The sequence below is a fragment of the Phoenix dactylifera genome, chromosome 16, assembly GCF_051530095.1.
Source record: "Phoenix dactylifera cultivar Ajwa chromosome 16, Ajwa_hap1_PhDact_Kaust_v1.1, whole genome shotgun sequence".
NCBI lineage: Eukaryota > Viridiplantae > Streptophyta > Magnoliopsida > Arecales > Arecaceae > Phoenix > Phoenix dactylifera.
Genome location: NC_143205.1, coordinates 21,360,394 through 21,385,308, shown reverse-complemented (window position 1 = coordinate 21,385,308; position 24,915 = coordinate 21,360,394). Strand labels below are relative to the sequence as shown.

Here is a 24,915-nt window from a genome sequence, read left to right as displayed (position 1 = left end):
TTGCTTGCTAGGCACACCATGACATGCCAACCAAGGGCCATGCCTTGCTGCCAAGGGCCATACCCTGCCACACCTGCCAAGAGCCATACCCTGCCACACCAGCCAACACCACGCCATGCAAAAGGATTGCCCAAACCGTGTGCCTCAAGCAAGCTCTGGCCTTCGCCACACGCCACCTGGCCAAGACCATCTTCTCTCATGATGAGGATGGACTATACCTTAGCCATCTGGACACTCTTGTGAGGACTATAAATAAGCCATATCAAAAACACTCCAAAAATTTTTTTCCAACAAAGGTTGGATCAACTCTAACTTAGCCATTAGGGGGCCTTCGCCGAAATCTCCGGCTAAAACTTTGTGCAGGTACCTTGGAGAGCAGGAGGTGGCCCTCTTTCTCCATCCCGGTCAACGTCTTCTTGGCTTCCTCTAGCGTGGTCACCCTCGGGCCAAATTTCAACACCAACAGGAACATACATGACACACAACATACACAAATGCACATACATGCATACTACTATATTGAAGTCTAAAGGCTGTTTAGATAACAACCACGTGACGGTTCCAAGAACAAAGTAACAAAGAGACGCTCTAACCTTGGTAATGAAATGGTCAACCATTCAGGTCTAACTTAACGGGATGGAGGCCACTAAATGGAATAAAGTATTAGATAGGACTACTTACATCATGTTCCTAGCAAGGATAAAGATCAGCTAAGATGATGTCATTTAGTCGGATTTAATAAAGCTAAAAGGTAATTAAAAAAATAAATATAGTCCCATCAAGTCAACATATGGCTCCACATAAGAAGGCCAAGTGGCATCTAAGAAGAGTTGATCAAACCAAGCCAAGTAACTACTTGAAACACCAGCCAAATTCCAAAGAAAGTGCGAGTATACTGGAAAGGCTGGATATTGATTTAACAATCCTATCAAGTTTTGTGCTGAGATCTCATCGGCCTGATTTAAAGAAAATTCGAGAGCAGGACATGTGAAGATGGTTGTTGAAAAGCTAAGACATGAAAACTAGAGAAAGAATTAATATTGCTTGCCGCAACTGTAATAATAATAAAAAAATGACATGTGTCAATATAGGAGATGGATAATTGTCAAATGGATAATAAAGTGATATATAAATACTATGTTGTAATTATGAGAGGGCTCTCTTTTCACCAATCAAATGATTATTTCTTTTTACCTTCTCGTAATCTTTTTTGTTTTTATCTTTTAGTTTGTAGTTTGTAGTTCTTAGCATAACTCTGATGTAGTTACTTCTCCCTTTCTTGAGAAGATGGCATCTCAGTAGCGAAAGCTTTGAAGATAAAGACAGTAGAACCCACTACCATCTATCCTTTTTGATTTAGATACCAGTGGCATGCCTGCACATCGATCCAACCCAACCATAGACTTATTCTTCTTACCATTCCATCCCAAGAGAGAAAAAGAGGAGCAACACGTACACTTAATGCATAGTTGAATAGGAGACAAAAATAAAGGCCATATTGAAGGCTCAGATGCAAGGAGGTACATGCACAAGAAGTGAAGAAACTAAGGATCTAAGACAATAACCACTATTGTGTGCACGCAAGAGATCTTTCCTTTATTTTCAGACTACTACCAAGTACTTACGGTCCTCATGTTCTATCCAAATAATTGAAAATGCTTCTGTCCAAGATCCATGGTTCTCATTTTCTGATCAAGAAAAATTTTGATACCAAAGCCGCAAAAATTTAACTAAGTACTGAATTTGTAAGTGTACGAAGCATCACAATTTTAAATTTGTACCCATTTGTCAAACATAGAATCTGGTGTTTATACCCTGTATTGATCATTTACATTCTATAACAAGAGTTGTCATCAATGTATGAAGAAAATAACACCAAATAAAGATCGATTACAATGAACAAAGATACAGACACACATCACTCCTTCCCTTTGAAGTTTTTTAATCTATCAAGAAGAATAGCTTCCCATATACAAGTATAAATCCATCATTGCAACCCATAATTTTGCAAGATGAAGAGGGACATGACTCGCATGTCCTTAGTCAAAATGATCGACACACATTTCAACATCATTCTAAAAATCCTCGAGTATTCCTGACATCATTCCACCTATCTGTAAAAGTAGAACCATAAATAGCTGGAGTCATATTGTCGTCATAGAACCATAAATAGCTGGAGTCATATTGTCGTCACTGTTTAACGATTAATATCACATAAACTTTAAGAATAGAGGGTGATAAGAATCTTCTAAGAGAATATGAGATGATTTATCTTGACAAATTCCACAAGGTGTGAATTTATCTAAAATGGAATAAATACCTGCTTTGAAGATAGTCCTAGTTCCTTAAGATCTTCTATCTGCCCATCAAAACAATCCATCTTATTAAATTGCTCCAATAACAGAGAAAAAGAGAATTAAATTGAAATGGTTTTCTTTTCAATGATAATGGTTTTCACTGTGCTTACTTCCTTAAAGGGTTCTGGAGTTTCCTCGCGAAGTTGAAGTATGTAGGTAGCTCTCTTCTCTCCAATTCCCTGAACAAAGAACAGGAATTAGCATATACCAAGCCAAAATTAGGAGCAACAGACAGAAGTACAATCTAAGATCTTGAAACTGACCTTCAATTTTTTAAGTTCCTCTCTGTAAGAAAAAGGAAAAAGAAAAAGAATAGATTAGAGAGAAAAAGAATAGATTAGAGAGACCATGTTTCCTATAAAAAAATCATCTAATGCTAAATAAAAGCGATTAAGGGAATTGCAGATTGTAACCATTTCATCATAATTTGTGTTCATCTGATGGCTTGCAGATCTTATGCAAAAGGGGTGGTTGATAGATGACCTAACTATGTATCTGACAATGCAGCATTGTGAATTTTTTTAATGTAGCTTTCTAGGTTTGCAAATATTAGGTCTTGAAATGTAAAAGAATGAACAAGATGACACTCTCTAACTGTAGTTACATTGATGTTATCCATTTCTTGTTGAAATAATTATCTCAAGTAAACAAGGATAAATTAATTTTCCAAAATGGTCAAGGTTAATCAGTTCTTAACTTCCATGCAAGAATTGAAATCAATAAAACCTTCGGCAATGTTTTCTTGAAGTGATAAGTTGTGAAAATAGTTAACTAGTCAAACATATACGTGACCCAGACCAAATTGTTAGCAACAACTTATTGTTTTACATGGCAAGAAATACCGAAACAATCCACCATTTCATGCAAAAGAAGGCATTCCTAACATGCTGCCAAATGTTCCGTCTGATCTAGCATCATGTCATGCAAAACGAATGCTAAACCCCAACTTACAAGTGTTAATATAACTAAACCAATTTTTTTGTTGCATCTCCTGGAGAGGATGATTTTTTACTGTATCTAAGAAGATGCTCCATGCAACTACTTGCAACAACCAAACTTGTACTTCCCCACTAAGTATACCCCATGCCTTTTGGACTCCACAATGCAAAAAAAGGATAAGGTTTTGATGTCGTCAATAATAGAGGGTGTTAATCATAGCATCATAAAATTTCATTGTGCAGAGACAACAACAATAGTCATAACAAATCTGGGAACAAATGCATCATAATTTAACCTAATTTTTATAAGGATTTATCACTCTGTTTCTTGCTTAGCAATGCAATAATTTTTGTAGCATCTTTCAGTTCTCATAGTCTCTTATTACAAAAAATATGCCATTATTATCACCTATCACTCTTCATAGTTTTAGCCATGAAACATTATACCACATGAAAATTTTATGTATAATGCGAAAAAAGATATTATAAAAAATTAGACACAGTATGATAAATATTATGGCATTAATCATTAATTTATTTGCCTTGACTACCACATTATATAATTTAATTTGATTAGTTTAGACTCTATAATAAAGACTGAATGACTCATCAGTCAATGTTAATGTTTTGTCAAATATAAATAATTGGACTATTTTTTGTTACAACAAAAACAATTAACCTGTAACGGTTAGCTTGATTTCTATTGATCATTATTTGTTATTTCTCTTTGAGAGGAAGAAAGCAATCATTGCTTACTTATTAGCACTGTTAAGGAAAGATAGACACTCCTGGACCAGCGATTTCCGTAACCATGAATAAGGAAAAAAGTTATGCATAATCAAAATGACAATACTCATTAACAACTTGCCATAAAAAAATGAAAAATACAAAACCTTGAGTCCTGTACTGCGAGTTCTGAAGATGTCTTGTGGAGTACCAGTTTCAAAGTTTGAGTTGCCATCTAGTCTTAAATTGAACGGGACTCCAGGAGTTTTGGGTTCGATATGATCGACACCACCTTGCTTATAATATGATACATCCACTTTTGGTGTTCCAATGCATATCTGTCGAGTACTTAAGAGTTTCAATGAGTTCGATATCTCTCTCAATCTTTCGCTTAATGGTGGAGAGGATTTAGCCATATTGACAAGAGATTCATGGTTCTCCTTCGTAGTGCTTTCTACAAAAATAAAAAAAACAGAAACAAAAAAAAATCTCTTGTAAGAAACTGTCCTCTACCTCTGTAAATATACTTAGAAACTTTGCAGCCATTTGATACATACCTTCTGAATCTGCAGATAATTTTGCACTAATATCAAGTCCAGTCTCACTTTCTCGAATATCATTGTGCTCATTCGGAAAAGAAACATCCTTGGGAGACTGGATAAAAAGTTTAACATAAATTTAAACAGCATCCCTTATGACATAATAATATATCATAATCATATAAAGCTTCTGACTGAGAAAAGAACCAACCTCTGGAATCTTAGATTGTACATCAGGAGCAATGGGTGACACGCAAGTTTCCTGCATAAAATTCTTTCAGAAATTTCCAGCAGTTGAAGACGCATGTAGAAAAGTGCAATGCTCAGTGCATATTTGGAAACTTGAAATAACAAAATAGTATAATATATACCTCACTTTGTGTAGAAGTGTCTCCACATGTAGAATCACTTAAAGCATTCTTCTGGGGAAAAGAAAAATCAATGGGCATGCAATGTTAAACAAAATCTTCTCTCTAACAAGCCGGTTTTATCCATGCTGCACTTAAAAAGCTGGTTTCACAAAAAGAAAAAGATATGACTTGACCTCATTTGATGTATCCACATTCATAGAAGCATTTGATAAGATATCATCCTTCATTACAGTTTTATAAATTATTCAATTAAAATATGGATCCTAAAATATAAGAGAACACATACTCTCCAAAAAATTATTTTTGAAAAACATTCTCCATGCAGCATCAAGGTTGTTATAAGTGATGAATTCCAACTCAGTAAAGTTATACCTCTATATAGTTTATTTTTCTCAATAATATAAATCAAAGCAATTTGTTGCACAAAATTTGTTTAAATCAAATTAAAAATAAGCATATAAATACTACTGCAAATTCAATTTTATTGCGGTAAGGTAATTCATTTAATGTGCAGAATTACCATGTCTAAATATCTGCAGATTTTCAGAAAAAAAAAGGCACACCTATTTTTCCGTATGGCATGAAAGAATTAATTTGAGAATTGAGTGGGTCTATTACCTTGATAGATTTGGGGCTAGGACTTGTAGCATTGAACAACTTCCTGAGAACATAGCAAAACCAAAAGTTACTTCTGGATCATGTGAAAGGACAAATTAAATAACTCTAAATGCATACCTTCCTTTTGTTAGAGATGTGCTATTGTTTGTTTTCTTCTCAACTGAGCTAAATTGGGAGGGTCCAGGTTTCTTCATAGATTTGCTCAACGGTTGGGGCCTGTGTGTAGAAGGGTAGCACAGTAAGATACAAATTTTGGACAGCCTTACTATAATGCTAGTTTTCCATTTTTTTAAAAAAATATGAAATAATTGAAAGCCTCACCTTCTCTTAGTCAAAAATGGGGTTCCATTTCGTTTTCTTTCAGTAGAGGCAAACTGAGAAAGTTGATGCTTTTTTACTAAGGTATCTTGTGCTCGACTTCCTCCATTAGAAGGGGAAAACGTCGGGATAAATTTTGAGACACTCTTACTACTGCTCTTGGTTGTGTCATGTCGGTGATGGTTGACCATCTGGCATGACCGAGAAGCCAAGCTGACTGCATTAATAGTATCTTGACATAGAGTTGGGTTCTACATTAAACAAGCAAGTAATCTCATGAGATGAAAACATCTTAGAGGACCACATATATGTGTCCAAATTATTTGGAGCAGCTTAATCCAACAAAAAAATTTATGTAAAGAAAGAACACAAGGTTATAATTATGAACCTCACCACACAAGTAATGAGTACCGCCCCACTTGCTCTGCATATGAAATCTTGCAACAAACGGGTCAATTTGCTTTCTCTGTAGGGAATGTAGGTCCCATTGGCATTCAATGCGTAAATAACATTGAGCAAGGTATAGAGTGACTTGTTGACTTTAGCACTCTCAGCAGGATAAGAGTAAGCATTACTCTTCTGTTTAGTGTCCTCATAACCTGAAAAACAAAAAATCGGCATGGAAATGAAGGAAGCTACTAGAGTAGCAAAGCCTATTATCCATCATGAAAGAATAAAACTGAAGTTATTAAGACAGTTTGCTACCTGCCAAGTCAACAAAATTCATCTTTCCAATAAGGGAATGGTTGGTTTTCTTATCAACAACAGAAACATATATAATCATGCCTCTATGGCTCCTAATCGATGTGTCATTGGCAGATTTCTTTTGAGGCCTCCGTTGGTTGCATGCATTAGTGAATAATTTCTTGAAATCAACAATTGAATTCACAGGGACCTGAAGTAAATTTATGGATACACAGCATGATCATAGACATTTCATAGATCAACTAAGGAGTTGCCAGAAATATAAAGTTCCATGAAGTCCACTGTTATACCTGAGAAAGGCCCTTGAGCTGAATTTTCCGTCCAGCATCTTCAAGAACAAGTACCTCTTGTTCTTTAGGATCCAAGAGATCATAGATGTGATCTTGATACACTTCATAGCATGATATAGCCACTGATCCCCCTACTTCTGTGGCTGACATGAGAATCTCGGAAATTGCCATTGGTGCCAAGCCAGGGTCCTCTTCAGAGCCCTACGTGTCAGTGCACTTAGTTGAATTACAAGAAACAAAGAAAGAGAGAAAGCAAAAACCCTACTTGTAAGACATCAAGCTTTAGAGAGAGATAAAGAACTGAGACCCACCTGAATCATCTGAGTCTTTCCACTTCCCCGAGCACCGTAAGCAATAACGCAGGCATTACGTCCATGAAATATTCCTTGGAGAAGAGGCTTGACCTCTCTAGAGAAAATCTCACTGATGCCCTCATCTTGCTTATAGCACCAATCTAACTTGTAAGAGTCTTTGCGACTGCTCCTAAAGAACATAAATAAATAAACTCCATCAAATCACAAAAACCCCTAATCCAAAAAAGCCCTATCAGCTCAATGAACTTAAATGCCATCTATGTCCAAGATTAGCAAATCCAAATACTCAAATTCTTAATTGCTGTGACAATAAAAACAATCAAGAAAACATATTTGAAAAAATTGCGCTCATATCTTGAAAATCCAATTAATAAGAACCAATAAAGAAAACAGATTTAAAGAAGAAAATGTGTTAGTAGGTATAAATTTCTGTCTAATTTGATCGGTCAGATTCACCGATATAGTTAGAGAAGGAAAGATTTCTCTTTTCAAAGCCCCGAGAGCATAAAGCCTACAATATCAAATCAAAACAGTTTACTTCAAAATAATTCCAAAAAAATCAAGAAAAAGGAGAAGAAAGCTATCATGATGAACTGGAAGATAGCCGAACCCAGTAGATTGATCTCCAAAAGAGATTGAGGCGTAGTCTCCATCGCATCTCGTGAGAGAAATCTGAGCGCGACTGGACGAACAAGAAGACTCCCCATCGGAGGCTCCGACAATCTCCGAACTCCGAAAAGATCTGATCCTTCCCACCACCCGGACTCCCCTTCGCGACTGCAACCAAGATTGAGAACCGGAGAACTCCGCACTGCTCTCAGCCGAAGAAGAATCCATGCTTTACGAACTCCGAATCGGAGAAATCGAAGAGAAAAAACAGAAGGAAAACAAGACGATGGGTATTGTTCAAAGAGTTGAGAGCTTTTCTAGGGTTCTTGGCTTCAGAGGAGAGGAATGAAGCCGTTGGGCCGTGGGGCTGGGCTTTTGAAACAAGTGGTTTCTAGTGATCCGCGGAACTGATTAAGATGAGGAATAACGGAGTGCCGGATTCTATTTGATATGTGGAAGGTACCGTCGTCGTGGCGTATAATTGGTGATTGGGATATGTTAAGTGGTTCCGTAGGTGCACGAGATCTTCAGCTTTTGAATTTTGCCGACTCTCCGCTCCAGTCCGCGCCTTGGATGGCAATTGTGATTAAGAAATGGATTAAAGGCGACGCGCTTTGTTAGCAAAAAAGGGAGTGAAGTTAGCCATCTTTTGAAATTCGAGTTGTGCCCGCGAGACCAGTGTGAGCACCAAAAAAAAATCTAGACCAAAGCGGTTCAATATATTTGGAGGCCTAATGCGAACTCAAAGGCCTCAATATAAATGCATTTGGGGCCTCGATGCATAAATAAAAAAATCTAATATTTTTTATAGGTAATAAATACGTTCCAACATAAATGCATTTGGAGTTTATAGCTATAAAGATACATTGTATTTATAACTATAATAAATGCATTTGGGGCTAGGGCCTTAGGCGACTACCTCAGTCGCCTAAAAGTTGAGCCGACCTTGATTATCCGAAGAGGCTTTTTATACAAAGATGATTGGTTTGGTTGATAGGATAGGATGTAATTTCTTCCATCCCCATTGGCCTTCAAATTTGATACTAGTATCACTACAGGAAATTTGATATTTTATATAGAAAAAGACTACAAGCTATTCTATATGAAAATCGATGATTGATTGAGCAATGGTTCAACCCAGCACCCACCATATACACTGACCTTACATTGAAGCCCATGATCGATTGAGCAATGGTCGAGACTGGATTAACAACATGCGACCCAAGTACTAATTCTTAAATAGTTCTTTAGATGGATGTACTGAACAGTGTATTGTTAGATAATCAGTGGCAATACCTTTTTACATATTGATTCCTTAATTTTATAAATTCTATATGTAATTAATTAGGTTTAAGCCATGGCATGCAATTATAATGTTTTTTTATAAAGTAGCATGTTTATCACACCCAGAGAAAAATTCAATATTTATGTTGTGCTTTAAAAATATGTTGATCAATTTTTCTTGGCTGGCATCCAAAAAATCCAAATTGATAATCTCCCACCAGTTACCTATTGCAATTCACTCTCCACCAATTTCTTTTGCTTAAAAGAAGTAAAAAAAGAAAAAAAAAAAAAAGAAAGAACCAAGCACTTTTTTGATCTAACCTCATTTTTGTATGACTGAGAAAATTTATTGTATTTCTATATAATACAAATATCAACAAAACTACACCTAAAAGACTAACCATTATTTGAAAAAATCTAATAATATAAAAATCACCATCTTTTCACTCTCCAATATCAGGTCTTATCAGGCTTGCCTCCTTTGTTGTATTAAAAAAACCTACTAACTCTATTCAAAATAAAATATTTTTATTTTAAAAAATAGATAAAGATGCTATTATCAAAATTTAACCTCTTTGAATATGCCAATCAACTAAGCTAAATGTTGGTTAGCAAAGAGTTTATGCATTGTTATCAGCAAAGAAGTTTATATATCAGTAAGTTCAAAAAATGCCCCCACTTTGCAATAAACTATAGCCTCTTCTTTTTTCAAAAAAAATGTCCTTCAAAGTCTAAATTTTGAATTTGCAAACCCTTTTCGCTGCGCACCTCTCCTTCAAATAAGTCGTCCTTAACAAAAAGGACCGCACATACAAGAACCTGTGAGTGTTTTGTCAGAAGATCAGGGGGTTCTGCGTAAAATACGCAGCTACTTCTCACGGCACTGGCAGGGATTCGCGAGGGGAAGAGGAAGGGCTCTCGGCAGGCATCGGCGACTTCATTACTGCATATACTAAGTATTCGGCACTTCGATTCTATCATTTTTATCATTTTTTTTTTCGTGATGCACCGCCGTAGAATTCTTTCTGTAAAGGCCAAATTAGGGGTTTTGCGAGGAAAAATTGCAGACTATTAGGTTAGTTCCAAAATTTTCATCGTTAGGGTTTTTTCCTTCACTATATTCAGATAATGAACGTGTTCTTAATTTGGTAAAAATGGAAGTCTCTGTGCAATGGAAGGCCCAAAACATCCTATGAATTTGTCAATCATGAGGCTTGATTTGGGGAAAAATCTATTCTTGATGCTTCCCATATTGAAAAAAAAAAAATTGAAATTTTCTTATTTTAGATATCGAAGTTAGTTGAAGTTATTCATATAGCTTTGTGCATATTTCTATGAATCTATCTATAGCCTTGCCGCCAAATCCTTCTCAATGGACGTTAGAGTTGATGTAATCTGATCATTTCTTGAATCTGACACCATAGAGATCTTATGCAAAAAAATCTTCTCAAAAAAGAAGAGGGGAATAGAAAACACTATGGAACCCTTGATTGGTACCGATAAGCTGCTGGTGCCTATAGAATCAAGCTTTTGAATACAAAGGATCTAAATTGTTCTATAAATGTTCATAGGCACCATAAGTATGACAATTTTCATGTTGTAGACATAAAAGAAGGAAATTTTCTAATCTGAAGCTTGTGTGACTTTTTGTTGTAGGTAACATTTGGAAGTAAGAATTATTTGGGTGTTAGTTTTGGTTATACGGTATGGATGAGAAGGTGGAAAATGTTATCAAGAAGCTGTCTCCTTGTGATGTGGAAGCCTTGAAGAAATGCTTGGAGGAAAACAAAGGGGACTACTTGAAATGCCAATCTCAGATTGAAGCTTTCAAGTCATCCTGCTCACTCAAGAAACCTCCATCTTCTCAGGCCTCCTCATGAGTTAAGCTTCATGTGCGTTTCAGGTTTTTTAGTCTCAGAACGGCGATTCGGTCATTCTGAGTGACTAGATTGTATCTGGCTGTTGCTTGTAATCGAGTATGACTTCTCTTTTATTTTATTGTGCCCCATGATATTTCCTAAATAAAGTGCAGAGTTCAAGCACTACTTCATAAAAGATTCAGCTGGTCTTAGATTTATTGATTAAGAAAGAAACAATGGTTATATCTTTTGAGCAACTGCTTGCTTAATGTGATTTTTATTTTTACATTGTTGTACACCTCTGTGCTTATGCAAGAAAAGAAAATGAGAAAGCTGCGATAGAGAAATTACACTATTGGATTGCATATCAAAATTTGTTATCCTGATTATTTTCTTTGACTGTAATCTTTGTACAGTGATCTATGAAGTCCTCAAAACTGATAATTGATCTGATGTCTCTAGCCTCTTTTCTGATCAATAAACTTGGAAAGCAGAGAATGGAATTGAGAAATGCTTGTCAGGCACTGAAGAAGCATCATTCTGACCTGTTAGAGACTTCTTTTCAATCTTGTTCGCATCTTTTCGACAAACAAGGCCACTCTTGTACTCTTGATGAAAACTGGATTTCTTTTCAGACTAGACTGATCAACAGGATTGATTCGGTGGCTTATGATTTATTTTAAATATTCTTATGCATTTTTCTTGAACTTGAATGTCTTGCAGATATTTGAAATTGCTGGCTTGCATGGTGTAGTCAAGGGCGTCCTATATAACGGGACGCTGTCTGGGTGTCAAAATCATACCTTAGTGCCCTTGATTTCATGTTTGTTGAGAAGCATTAGTTACCCATCTGGTCCAAATTTTCATCTTTAGGTAAACTCCTTCCTCCAATAACAGAAAATAGGGGAGGAAAGAAGGATGATAAAATATTCCTTAGTTTATTCAACCAACTTGGTTATCTTGCTTATTACCTGCAGTCCAACTTATCCAAGACCTTGCATACCGGGTTTCTCTTCAATAATAGGAAGATATGAAATCTTTGTTGATGCTTGTTCCCGCAAATTTGTATCAAAGTTCTGTCCTGTCGTCTGCTGAATGGTAAGGTGAATGCACTGCAAGACTAGCTACAATTGTTTTCTTTTCTTATATACCATCAGTATGTTCTTTGCAACTAAATGCAGCTTATAGTCCTCGATCACTTTTCACAATACTTTCTAGAGGCATTCAGGAACATCTTAAACAGAAAGAAAGCAAGGGGGAATGCAAAGACGAGAAGTAGGTGAAGCAGAAGCTGCAATAGATGCAGGCTGGCTGGAAGAGGCAGATGATTGGTGTTGCTGGAATTTGGACCCGGGGGCGACTGCTGGGCCGGGAAGGAGGAGCTCCGGCGGGAATCGGCAGTGATGGGTGACGGTCCGTCGGGGTGTGGCGTCCTCCGGGAGACCTGCAAGAAGCCGGTAGCCGGGGTCTCCGGCGCCGGCCCTCCGATGCCTAAGTCAGAGGGGGCCAGTATAAGAGTGGAGATAGCAGTAAGAAGTTGGAGTTCTCCTTGTTCAGCCCCCCCTCAAATGGAGGAATTCCTCTTTTATAGAGGGAGCTGGGTTACCTGTGATGTGACGGGGCAATCGGCCTGTCGTACAGTCTGGCATGCAGTAGAATTAATGTTCGATCGTGTGAGTCAACACCGTTACTGTTGGAGATCAGGCCGGAGCCCTTAAGTCGTCGTCAAGTCATGCCATCATCAGCGATTAAGTGGGTTTGCCGTAAGAGGCTCGACGTCCGTAGACGACAGAAGCCATACGCTTTAATCGTTGAGTGAACCGAAGATCGGGAGAAGTCATACGTTTTGATGGCTGAATGAACCGGAGATCATCATGAACCATACTCATTTAATGGTTGAGTGCGTCGAAGGCCTGCAGAGGCCACGCGCATTAATGATCGGGTGTGCCGGAGGCCTGCAAAGGCCATGTGCATTAATGGCTTGACGACGGTAGCAGGATATGGTGAGATTGAGTATCTAGAGTAAGGCTCCTTTAAGGGCTTAAGCTGGGGTCGAATACTTAGGCAAGGCATTTCGGAATTCGGCGCCTGGTCGGATGCCGAGCCGAGGTAGTTGCCGAGTCGGGCGCCCTTAGTTCGAGCGTAGTCAGGTCGGCGCCTTCTGGTCGGCGCCTTCCGGTCGGGTGCTTCCCGGTCGGGTGCTTCCTGGCCGGGCGCCTTCTGGTCGGCGCCTTTGTTCCGGGACGACTTGGGTTTTCTCCCAACAATTGGCATACTGTTCTAGAATGCCCAGGTCCCCATGGGAGTATGTATACAGCGGAGCAGATGGCCTAGCGGCATGGCTAATATATACATATATGAATAAATAGAATCAATAGGTAAGTCAATTAACTTCAAAAAAAAAAAAAATAGAGTACTAAGGGCATTATTAATTCAAGAGTAAAAATTCTAAGTTCCAATATCTTCCCAACAAAATAAACTAGAAAAGGATTGGACGTTCAAAAGAGAGTATGGAGGGAGAAAGTAGATAATTTTTTTTTGTCCTTTCTTCTTTTTTTTTTTTTTGTATTTCTCGGAAAAACAAGGAAAGAGGGTTGGCCTCTTAGGAAAGGGCAAAGGAAGAAAAAGATGGCGATGAAGGACAGGTGGTGGCATTGGTCTTCCATGACCGGCAGTCCGCTGTTCTGCAATGGCGGAACCGACGACTGATGGCGAGGAATCAACCGAAAAAAAACAAAATAAGGGCTTCGGTCCAATTCAAAAATCCACAGCTTCCAAGCGACTAAGACTATGGCCATGATCACAAACCTATGCAGAAGGTTGGAGGAGGGCTTCGGCGATGAGTGACGACAGCGAATATGGCCAGAAAAGGAAAAATAGAACCGAAAAATCCAAAATCTGGAAAAGAAAACCAGAACAAGGTACATCTTTCCCGGCCTAAATCCAGCAATAGCCGATTAGAATCATCGACCTAAGGGCGACGGAGGCTGCGTGGCAAGGTTAATCAAAAGATTTTGGATCCTTGCCTAGCTTCTGGCGGTGTTTGGCTGTGGTGGTGGTGGGCTGTGTTCGTCTAAAACTTCAACCAATTGCTGGCAAATTCTCCTCTGAGGTCAGGATCGCCGGTGGTGAGAAAGGAAGGCTTGGGTGCTTTAGTAGGGCTAAAGTGGGGCACTAAAATCTCTCTCGGGTGAACCAGGCTGCTGATTGGGTCGCCTCCTTTGCAGTCCAGTATTTTAGAGAATTTTTATGATTCCAGCAGTCTTTAATTTCTTTTGCATTCTACAGCATTCTTAATAGTGATGTAGTTGACTATGTCCGTTTGAGCCGTTGATTAATAAAAAAATAAAAATAATAATAAAAAAAGGTTCCTTCCTACTTGGAACTCCGCTGAAAATTGCCGAGGGCGACTCCCATCGAGAATTTACAAAAAAAAAAAGAAGAGCAAGACTTTCATAATTTAACGTCTCTTTTACGTGAAGCTTTTATGGCTTGTGCTCAGACCCAGCCCACGAATCACTGGTTCCGAGATGGCAGGCTCCAATTGCTCACACATGCCTTGGCCCATAACTGTTACGCTTTAGGGACTATTTGGTATCTTTCTTTGTTCTGTTTTTTTTTAAAAATAGACATATGGAATATGATGGTAAAAAAGTTGTCTGCTAACCATGTTTATATTTTTTTTTGAAAAAAAAATCATTATTTCTTTAAAAAAAGTAAAAGTGAAAAAAAAATATTTGTATTTTTTAATTGGATTTTATCTCCTCCATACTCTTCTCCTCCTCCTCCTCCTCCATGTCCGTCTCCTTCTCCTTCGCCACCTTCGTTTTGTTGGAGCTCTTCTTCCGCCTTTGCCTCCTTCCCTGCCTCGCCCTCTATCTCCGTGACATCCATGTCCTCGCCGAGCCCCTCCTTCTCCATGGCGGCCACCCCCATTGAAGTTCCTCAACCCTCCATCTCTCCCTTCCAATCCTTTCTCAACTTCAACTCCAGGATTGAAGCCTCCTGCTTTCTCCCCGCCAAGTCCACCCTTGGCTTCCCCCTTCCCTAGCTCCTCTCCTTAGCCCACGCCGCCGGTGCCGTGCTGATATGCCTCACTCTCAACATTGAAGGTGACAACCTTTGCCCTTTACAGTGGGCACTGGCAGTGACACTTTGTAAGGTCGTTCCCCTCCACACACTATTCCAACAGTGTTCTAGCCTAGGATGGAATGCTTGACTTGGTTTGGCGGAGGTTCTTGCTTCTTGGTGGAGGCGTAGATGGAGGACAAGCTCTCGGAGAGGCTAATGGAGGTGGTGAGGGTGGAAGCAGAGTTTTATTTCTATTTTTTTTTAAAAAAGTGACCACCAAATATGTTTTAATTTTTCAAAAATCTAAAAAAATGAAAACAAAATTTTTATTTTAATTTTTTGGTACGACAATTGTTTGCATTGAGCTTGCATAAGTACAGTCAATAAAACCAAAATGGCGGGAAAAAAAAAACACATACCTTTTTCGTAGTAACAGAATTTTTATTTTTTATTTTTTCAGTAAAGTGATGCCAAATAATATCTTAGGTACTTGTCGGAAATCAAAGAAAAGATCATCAAGAAAAAAAAAATATCAAAGGGTGGACTCTATCTTCGGCCGAAGTTGCCATGTGAGAGCCAGGTACACGGTCCGTCCCTTCAGGTTCATCATGGTCGTCCGTGTATGAATGGCTGTGATGAATATCGATGGGCACGTGGCAGCAATCCGATAAATTTACAGCTGGGTTCCATTAATTCCCCGAGATGTGCGATCAAGCGCGTAAAAAAGGTCGGGGGTGATGATAGCGGAAACTCAGCACGAAAGGAGGTCAAGTTCCAGTCTTCGGCTGGCTGTCGCTCGCGGCTCCCAACCCAAAGTCCTTTTCCGGGGGAAGATTTCCGGAAAAGCGATACCGCGTAAGTCCACATACTCCCTCCCAAAAACCCTCAGCAACGCTTCCCCCTCTCCCCTCTCGTTCGCAAGACCTGATCCGAAAGCCCCTTCTTTCCCTTGATTTGTCGCTCTTCCAGTCGAAATTTTCTTCTATCGATGGTTGAGGACGGGATCTTTTTCTCGATTCGCAGGCCTAGAGGTAGTTATCTGTTCAAATCCCTATCTTGTTCCCATTAATTTCAGTAGAAAATTGTTTTTCGTGGTTCTCAATTTTTTTTCCCGTTGAAGGCCTTTACTTTGTGCAATATTTTAAGTTTTAATAATCAAAAACCCTAAAAGCAATCTCCTTTGTTGAAATGTTGGAATTTTTATGCTTAAATTTGTGTTAGATTTCTGGGTCCAACTACGAGTTTATCGAATATGGTGTCTCAAGATAGAAGAATCTATACATTGGCCGCTTGAAACAGCCAAAGATTCAACCTTTTTTAACCGTTCCAGGTATGTTCTCTGTGGCCGCAGATGAATTTTGGAGCTGTCATGACGGAAATATTGTCTTCTAGGATTTCATCCCCGAGTGGAACGCAAACTAATAGACACAGCTTTCTGCTTGGAATAATAATTTCAAGAAGGTTTATTGACACAACTAGAGTGTAGAGGGGGGGAGAACTAGAAAGGGGAGTATTTTTGGTGGACTTGCGCTACTATGGAGTCACTGTGGAAGCTTACATACTTGCTTGAACCTGCATCTCTCGCCCTCATAGTGACAGCAATCTTCGTGACGTTTGCATCGGCTTCCCGAGCTCTGGATCATGGCAAGGAGATGGAGAGGAATCTCGAATTCTCGGAGGCATCCATCACATTAGACCGGTCCCAAGCACTTATGATCCCCCTCGCAAGTTCTTGCAGCCTTTTGTTAATGTTCTATCTTTTCTCGTCAGTGTCCCACCTTGTTACTGCCTTCACAGCCATTGCGTCAGCCTCTGCGCTCTTCTTTTGTCTCTCTCCTTATGTTGCCTGCATCAAATCCCATTTCAATTTAATGGACCCATTTGTCTCCAGATGCTGCTCCAAGTCTTTTACACGTAGCCAGGGAATACTATTGTTGCTATGTATAGGAACTGTAGTGGCCTGGCTCGTTTCTGGGCATTGGGTGCTGAATAATTTATTGGGTATTTCCATATGTATAGCATTTGTTAGCCATGTACGGCTACCGAACATTAAGATCTGCACTTTGCTTCTTGTCTGCTTATTTGTGTATGATATTTTCTGGGTCTTCTTCTCGGAGAGGTTTTTTGGAGCGAATGTCATGGTCTCCGTTGCAACGCAGAAGGCATCTAACCCAGTGCACACAGTGGCTAACAGCTTGAGCCTTCCAGGTTTGCAACTGATAACAAAAAAGCTAGAACTGCCTGTTAAGCTGGTCTTTCCAAGAAATTTAATGGGTGGGCTGATTCCTGGGAGCACTGCTGGAGAGTACATGATGCTGGGCCTTGGAGACATGGTATGGTACTCTCTTAATCTGCATTTATTATTGTTCTTATGGTATTTTGGGATTCCTTTCTTGGTCAACTTGAAAGTAGGATGTATTGGTTGATGCATCCACAATTTAATCTAAGTCCTTATGCAGTATTATCTAACATTTCTGACTTGTATATTTCCTGTCCGTTGCACTACACATCATGTTGGTTGTTTTACAGTGCTCGTGCATTTGTATATATTTCTTAGGTGCTCATGCACCTAAGTTTTACGATGAATAGAATTTCTTAATGCTGAACATTACTCAATCCAAGTCTGATGAGCTTCCGCTTGGCGTCAGTGAGACCTGACAATGCTTGATCACATTGGGACTCTTCTAAAATTGTAGCAAGGTTAGGTCTTGTGATATTATTATGGTCAACCAAATTTGGTATTTTTAGGATGTAACATTATTATATCATATATAAGTTTGATAAAAAGGACACTCGAATCTGCCTCTTGATTTGGTAATCTGGATGCATGACACGCCTTTGATAAACAGAAGAAACATAGCAGTGCTTCGCATATCACATTTAATGTTTATAACTTTAATTGGAAACATATTGCTCTTCATCAAGGACACATTTTGCTCATTCAGGCGCCTATGTTGTCATTCCTGCCCATGCCATAACTGGCTTTCTGTTATATAATGTTTTCATAGTTAACCTTTATGGAGTTAAAAATGACTTTCTTAATAACAAATATATTCAAATTTTTCATAGGATTTTTCAAATGTACATAGATTATCATCATAAATGAAAAGATGATGATGAGCAGCAACATGATGACCTGTTGCACCTCTAGTTTGACAGTTTGGTGTTGTTATGAGCCTGTTGAACTTCATCGACAATTTTATTTCCTGCACTGCTTGCATGCCTATCTCCCTTCTTAGTCAATGCCGATGTATCATAGGTTTCTTAGGCTCACCACTCCTTTGGGGGCGCTCTTCTCCATTGCTTCCTCAATACTGCTTCTTTGACTGGATTTTTTGAATCGATCATCTGCTTAATAACTGTATGCATCAGCTTATGTTCCAGTTGGCCAGTTGGATACCACAAATCTTCCATTGGATCTCTTGCTATTATGGGGCTATGGTGCTATTTAATCCAGATCTAATTACATTGATCTAAGCTATGAGTCTATGACACAAAAATCGATAGCCAGCTATTTGTTCTGTGACAAGAAATTTCCTGATGCCGCCATCACCTAAAGTTTATTAAGGAATAGTTATCATCCAGAGAAAATAGAAGGCGCCATCACTATCTGAGCCATAATATATTGGAGTGTTATATTGTCTAGTTAGTTCTCCACACCCCTCCCACCCTGCCACAATCTTGCATAACATGTTGAAAACCTATGCACGATTAGTGCAACCATTATGGTGGAGTCTCTGAATTGATTTTGATGAATCAGGTATGGAGATTAAAATTTTCAAATTTAGGATTATATCCATTTGGAAAGCTCAACAACTAACTCTGCAATCTATCAGTACAGGTTTTAAGTTACAATAACATTTCCTATGACCCAAGGCTTAAAGTCTGGGTATTGGTACCCATACTGGTTGGTTTCACTGTGCAAGGTGCACTGGTTTGAGCCAATAGGGCAAAGGTAACCAACTATCATGTATTGGTATGTTATGGTATTGGTCAGTCACCAGTATGTTACAGACAACACATTACTCAAATCCCTATTCCTTGCTATGGCCTGTTTATGTCGAAAAACTGAACATATATAGAAAGGATAAAATGCAAATACAAATATTAAATTGGTACTGAAATTTGTATCTGCGCTTGTTCTAATTGGATACATATCCAAATCGAATATTAATCATTTCCATATTTGTTCTAATATGATACATATGCGAATTGGATATTAGTCAGATGCAAATCATGTGCTTTGAGTGAAGCTGAATAGTCACAACTGATATTGAGTGATTATCATGAAAGATGTGAAAAATAAATTAGTTGCGGCTTAATTATCTGAATATGATTTCAGCAAGCATCAATGAGTATGCATGATAAAATGTAAGAATTTATAAAATTGATAATTGATCCCACTTTCTCGCTGATATTCACTGTGTTTGATCAAATCCTTGGACCAATGTTGGATGGCTACACTATACGTGCCATTCATTTACGGTACAATGTACACACACCCCCCTATATATGCAGCCTTGATAATCTCTTCCTGCTCTGTCAACTTTTGTATGTAGTGTCATGCTTTGTTCTTCTCTGCTAGATACTTGCCACGGATAACCTTTTTTGCTAGTTTACCATCATGTATATCAAACTCATATCAGCACAATTAATTGATCCAAACACCAAACCTACCTATCAGCAAGGATATAAGATTCCGTAAAGGAAGATCTACAAATAATATAATATTTTGTCTCGTCCCTATTTTTAGATGACCCATCTGTTTAGTGGTCGGGCAACACTTATCTGTGAACAACTGTAAACAACTTCTGCTGATAATCTCATATTTACGTTAATTTTGTTCTTGGTGATACCGAGTTATTATTGCTATCAAATAGTCATGTTATTGTAAATTTCCACAAGTCTGATACATATGTGATCGCCATGTGTTGCAAAAGAGGAGTTATGGTGTGACAGTTATTTATACAATCTCTTTCCTTATGCACCATATAACTACATAGGCATGAAGCAAAATTGTTGAGGGCAGCATGGAACACTGCAGTCGTGGCAGCTTGGAGCGGACGGCAAACTAAATTCTTGACCGCTGCCAATTCGAGTACTTGGATGAGGCCAATAAGTATTTTGAACCGAATTAGGAAGGATATTGTATTGGAGTGATTGTCTCGATAAGGAATCTAGCCTGCCCCCTTCTCCCTTTCTAGTTATGGTCATTGTTGGCGTTCAAGGAGGTGGAAATGAAGACCCTTAAGGTATTGGTGGTGATGTTGGTTGGATTGCTGGTGCGGATGATGTAGTGTTGGTGCAGGAGATACAAGCGGCAGGGGTGACAGGGATGCTGAAGCACTGGGGCCATTAAACCATGAAGTGCTTGTTCTTCTGGTGTTGTAGGAGCCTCTTCAATATATAGTTAATGGAGCATTTTTGGAGCTTTGGCTTGGCTGGTAGCTACTCGGGATCATGATCAGTGTGCGGCATGGCTTATGGTGGGAAGGAATGGAGGTTTGATAGTGGATGGCATAGCTAGCATAGTGTAGAAGGCATTAAAACTTTAGGAGAAAAGGGAAAGAGCTCTGTTTTCCATGCGAAGTTCATGGATTTTTCTTATTTTTTATTTACTTTATATATAATAAAATAGGCCCGAGAAAAATTGCATATGGCTATCCTAATTCTGTATGCATATTGTACCTGGCCTGTTTCAGATATGTGTTGGATTATATCCAACACTCTGAGTCCTTCTGATCCTTGAATTTTCTCAGTTTTATTATTCTTAATTTATTTTTACAGGTTTGTCCAAGTTACACCCCAACTGCAACACTCTTTTTTCTCCAATTCTAGTGGTGCCTGCCTCCTTTTTGTAAATCAAGAGGTGGACATATTCCCTAGATTTTGCTAATTAATGTATCATGCTTAATGCAGTAACAAGAAACAAGAGAAATAAGCAAATGCATAGATGGGAAAGGTCAGTTTCTCTTGTCATTGTGGAAGGTTATTATATTTGTATATTGTGTCTATATTTACACAGACCCAAATAATTCAGATGTCTAATTCTTTAAGCTGAGCAAAATTTTGCTTTACAGATGAAGCAACTTCTTGCAATTATCTAGTCAATGCAACTTTGCTATCCTTTCGTCTTTTATGAACTGAACATCTCAAATTCTGTCTTTTGATGGGTAAAATCTATACTTATCGTTGCCTACATAATGGGGGCTGAAATTGTGTGGTATGTCTTATCTTTTTTGGCTGGCTATAGTCTAAAACGATTCCTCTTTCATCTGTTGGGAAAGCATTTAGTTGCATGATGTTTCAGTTTAGTTTTTACTTCTATATTTTGTCATCATATATTTTCACTTTTATATTTTGTCACCATATCTTTGATTGGGTAATGGTACATTTTATTAAGGTTGAACTGAAATTGTTGCATGCTATCTACGAATAATGATGCAGAGCACTTGAATATGTTTTTAGCCTGTTTATTTGGACTTCCAAATTTTTATATGTCTATTTATCTACAGCCACGATTACTCTGCCTGTTTCATTAACTTGCCAACTAAATTACCATAACAAAGGTTTTGCTGATTCTGTAGGCCATTCCTGGAATGCTTCTAGCTTTGGTCTTCTGTTTTGACCATCGAAAGAATAGAGATATGGACATTTCATTAGAGACCTTTTCCTCAAAAGGGCATAAATATATATGGTATGGACTTTCTGGTTATGCAGCTGGACTGATCACTGCTTTGGCTGCTGGGATCTTGAGTCAGTCTCCTCAACCTGCTCTTCTTTATCTGGTGAGTTTCATTCACCTGAGGTATCAATTGTTTTCATCCGTGTTCAATATTAGTTTTCTTCATAAGCCAGTGCCTTCACGCAGTATGCATATGCTGTTGCTGTCACAAGTATTCTCTGTATAGGAATCTGACAAATTTTTATGAAACATCAATACCAACTCACCTATTACTTTTATCTAGATCAATCTATTAGAATTGAGGCCATAAATCATTTTTTAAATATCCTTTCTTCTTGTTATTATTCATGTCTTAAACATCAAAGGCTGGCGGACCTCATGAAGCTTAATTATAAATACTTTTGTTTTAATACTAAAAAAAAAGTTAATCGAAAGGCTTTGGCATCTGTTCTGTTACTAAACCCAATTCCCGAGTGCTTCCATGAGGCTCCACCTCTGGTGTTGTATGTCTCAAATAGTATAGCTACTCTTGTTCTGAGGCAGAGAAACAAGAGTAGTATACATCCCAAAATTAGGAGTGTATATATAAAATTGCATAAATCATTAAAAAATAATCAGATTGCAAGATGACAGCCATTGTTGATCGTACACTGCAGGTTCCGTCAACTTTGGGGCCTGTTATCTTCCTGTCATGGTCAAGAAATGAACTAAGGGAACTCTGGGAAGGAGCCAGACCAATTTCAAATGACAAGGCTCATTCAATGGAGGTTTGAACTGCATCACTGTTCACATACTGCTGAAATATTCTTCCATGTAATTTTATTTAAAGAGAACAGATGTGGCATTCATGCTTAAGAGCTATTTATGAAGTTGTCCTCTATTTTCATTGTGGTGCTTAGTTGTGAGCCATCATTTTATCAGTTGCTGTGGTTGTATCTGAATTTCTTTTAGTCATCGGCTTTTCCCTAACTTGACTAGCACCAGAAGGTTTGAACTTGAACCTTACGTGCGGCTCAAGTCTGTCAGCATGACAGTATCTCAATTAGTTAGGAATTAGTCTTCCAGGCAGTCATCCTTTGATAGCAAAGGCACCGAGCTATCGTTTTGCGAGAGCTAAACCATTGCTTGGTTGCCTTTGCGATAAAGACTGATAACCACATCCTAGAAAGCTTTGCAAATGGTAATAGCAGTTAGCTAATGATGAGAATGATCAGCTCAGTGGAGGATGTTGCAGTCAGGGGAGACAACCTAGCAGTCGTTCTGTAATTCGAAATTTTCTGGTCCGTTCTGTCATTAGCCATAATTGACTATCATAGTATCATGCCCACTTGATTGTTTTCTATGGCCTTTGTATTATTGGATGTGGCTCCTCTTTGTGCTAGGGCTGGCACTGCCACCACTTTTGAGGATCAGATCCTTATCATCATTTGCTGCGAATGTGGGACTTTTCATACCATATGCTATGTTATTTCTTAGGGTGAGCCTTGGAGGAGCAGAAAAGTTGTTTATTTGGAGATCATAGGTTTGAAATATGAAAATAGGTTGCATATATTTAGCTTTCTGCGGTTTCCAAAATAGCAAGAATCTTGTGTATTGGGCCATTCTTTATTATTATTAGAATTATTTAATGATTCGTTGTTTCTAGGGTGGAAAGAGGTGCATTGTGCTAGGTTGTTTCTTCTTGCTTTTGGTTGGTATTCATGCAGGCAAGCAAAATAGGTGGAATTGTTAAGATAATTAGCACTTAATGCTTCATTGCGCATCTTCTATGGTAAATGATCCATATCAGTTATAAGCATGGTGCTTGTTTCCATATCTTCTTGGTGATGCAACGTGCTTCCAGGCGTGGATAGACTTCTCTGTCTCTCTCATCCGCCCAATGTTCTAGTGATCCGGTATACTTCAACGTCATGTTGTTGAAACAATACCAATTCCCCTCCCTCCCCCTGGTTCCCTCAGACTCAGCAATTTCATGTGGCTTGGCGATGCCATCATGCGATGGCATTGCATGGCCGCTAAGTGATGATTTTGTCCAATTCATGCTTCCAGTTTAATCAGGCATCGTGTGGAGATTGGTAATTGGAGTCTGGTAACAAGCTGGTTCTTGTTTGCTGACAGTTAATTCTCCACAGTGTCCTCCTTTTATTTCTTAGAAAGCATTCCCCGGATGGTCATAGCCATTGGAAGCCAGTTGGGTGACCAGAGGCATGCTACCAATTCCAGCCATATATCCAGGGCTCATTAAACATCCCATTTATTAAAAATTCGACCGATCAAAGTTGTTTGAGAACTCCAAATGAAGGCTGCCCAAGATTATTTGGGACCTCCTCTCCTAATTTGAGGCTAACTAGTCTCTTCAAACTTAGCTGTAATTCTCGATTTTGAGCTGGTACCGCTAATGGGTTGGGTTGGGCCCGACCCAATTTAGTTTTTTTGTTCGAATCTTAATTTTGAACGTAGACCCAATCTCATAAAAGATCGGGTCGGGTCCGTCGTTATAATTTTTGACTCAATAGGTCGTTCGGGTCAGGTCGAGTTTATATATAATCCAAACTCAATCCAAAAAATTCGGGTCTAGTTCGGGTTCGAGTCAGATCAACTCATTCATGGCTTCAGAACTTACACCCCCCGCGACTTCAAATAATTTTACAGATTCGAGTCAGGTCGAGGTAGGTCGTAAAATTGAAAATCTAAAATTATTCAAATTTCAAATAGGTTGTGATAGGGGGCGAAATGGATCGTTCAGCCCACGGCAAAAGAGGCCACCCAGCTTTGGCCTGATAGGCATCAACCTCAACTAGATGTGTCCTCGGTTCGGTCTGGAATCAGCCCAGCTCTGGACTCCGCCGAAAGCTCCTTCAACCTCGGATATTCGCCGATGCACCTCGACCAAGCTCAGGGCACCCTCCTTGCTCGCTGACGCGCCGCGGCCAAGCTTGGGGTGACCTTCTTGCTCGTCGACGCGCTCCGGCCAAGCTCGGGGCGCCCTCTCCAATTATACGCCCCGACCCCTGAGCTCGGGGCATTTCGTCGGACACACTTCGGCACCCGTCAAGCCGATCTCGCCAAATGCATGATGCGACCTCTCAACGAGTTCGGCCTTGCCGATGGTCGTACCCATGTGCATGCCCACGCCCTCCTACGTGGCCGTACATCGCAACGCTACTACGCTACGCTTTGCTAGCTGGCCCACGGCAGTCCAAACATAACATCATGCTACTCCGGCCATAC

The 24,915-nt window shown here is 39.1% G+C and overlaps 2 protein-coding genes across 7 annotated transcripts; one reads left to right on the top strand and one right to left on the bottom strand.

The window, feature by feature from the left end:
- Window positions 1–1,784: 1,784 nt before the first annotated feature.
- LOC103705532 (ATP binding microtubule motor family protein) lies at window positions 1,785–8,116 on the bottom strand. 2 transcript variants are annotated; one of them, XM_089927934.1, is made up of 17 exons: window positions 7,787–8,116; window positions 7,174–7,345; window positions 6,863–7,063; window positions 6,573–6,762; window positions 6,261–6,466; window positions 5,871–6,118; window positions 5,667–5,765; window positions 5,550–5,592; window positions 4,932–4,982; window positions 4,772–4,822; window positions 4,579–4,675; window positions 4,190–4,475; window positions 4,052–4,099; window positions 2,621–2,642; window positions 2,468–2,536; window positions 2,321–2,359; window positions 1,785–2,114 (listed from the first exon to the last, which is right to left on the bottom strand). In XM_089927934.1, the coding sequence occupies exons 1-17, from the start codon at window positions 8,011–8,013 to the stop codon at window positions 2,076–2,078; spliced, it is 2,088 nt and encodes a 695-aa protein (XP_089784060.1). In that variant the 5' UTR covers window positions 8,014–8,116; the 3' UTR covers window positions 1,785–2,075. The 2 variants fall into 2 exon arrangements, with proteins under 2 accessions (XP_089784060.1, XP_089784061.1); XM_089927935.1 differs by having other exon boundaries at window positions 7,174–7,339.
- A 7,615-nt stretch (window positions 8,117–15,731) lies between these two features.
- Window positions 15,732–22,570, top strand: LOC103705534 (signal peptide peptidase-like 1). Of its 5 annotated transcripts, none has more exons than XM_026804050.4 (4): window positions 15,732–15,854; window positions 16,351–17,332; window positions 21,587–21,787; window positions 22,341–22,570. In XM_026804050.4, the coding sequence occupies exons 2-4, from the start codon at window positions 16,535–16,537 to the stop codon at window positions 22,455–22,457; spliced, it is 1,116 nt and encodes a 371-aa protein (XP_026659851.4). In that variant the 5' UTR covers window positions 15,732–15,854; window positions 16,351–16,534; the 3' UTR covers window positions 22,458–22,570. The 5 variants fall into 5 exon arrangements, with proteins under 5 accessions (XP_026659851.4, XP_008787497.4, XP_008787498.4 ...); XM_008789275.6 differs by having other exon boundaries at window positions 15,745–16,030; XM_008789276.6 differs by having other exon boundaries at window positions 15,753–16,030; window positions 16,330–17,332.
- Window positions 22,571–24,915: the final 2,345 nt, after the last annotated feature.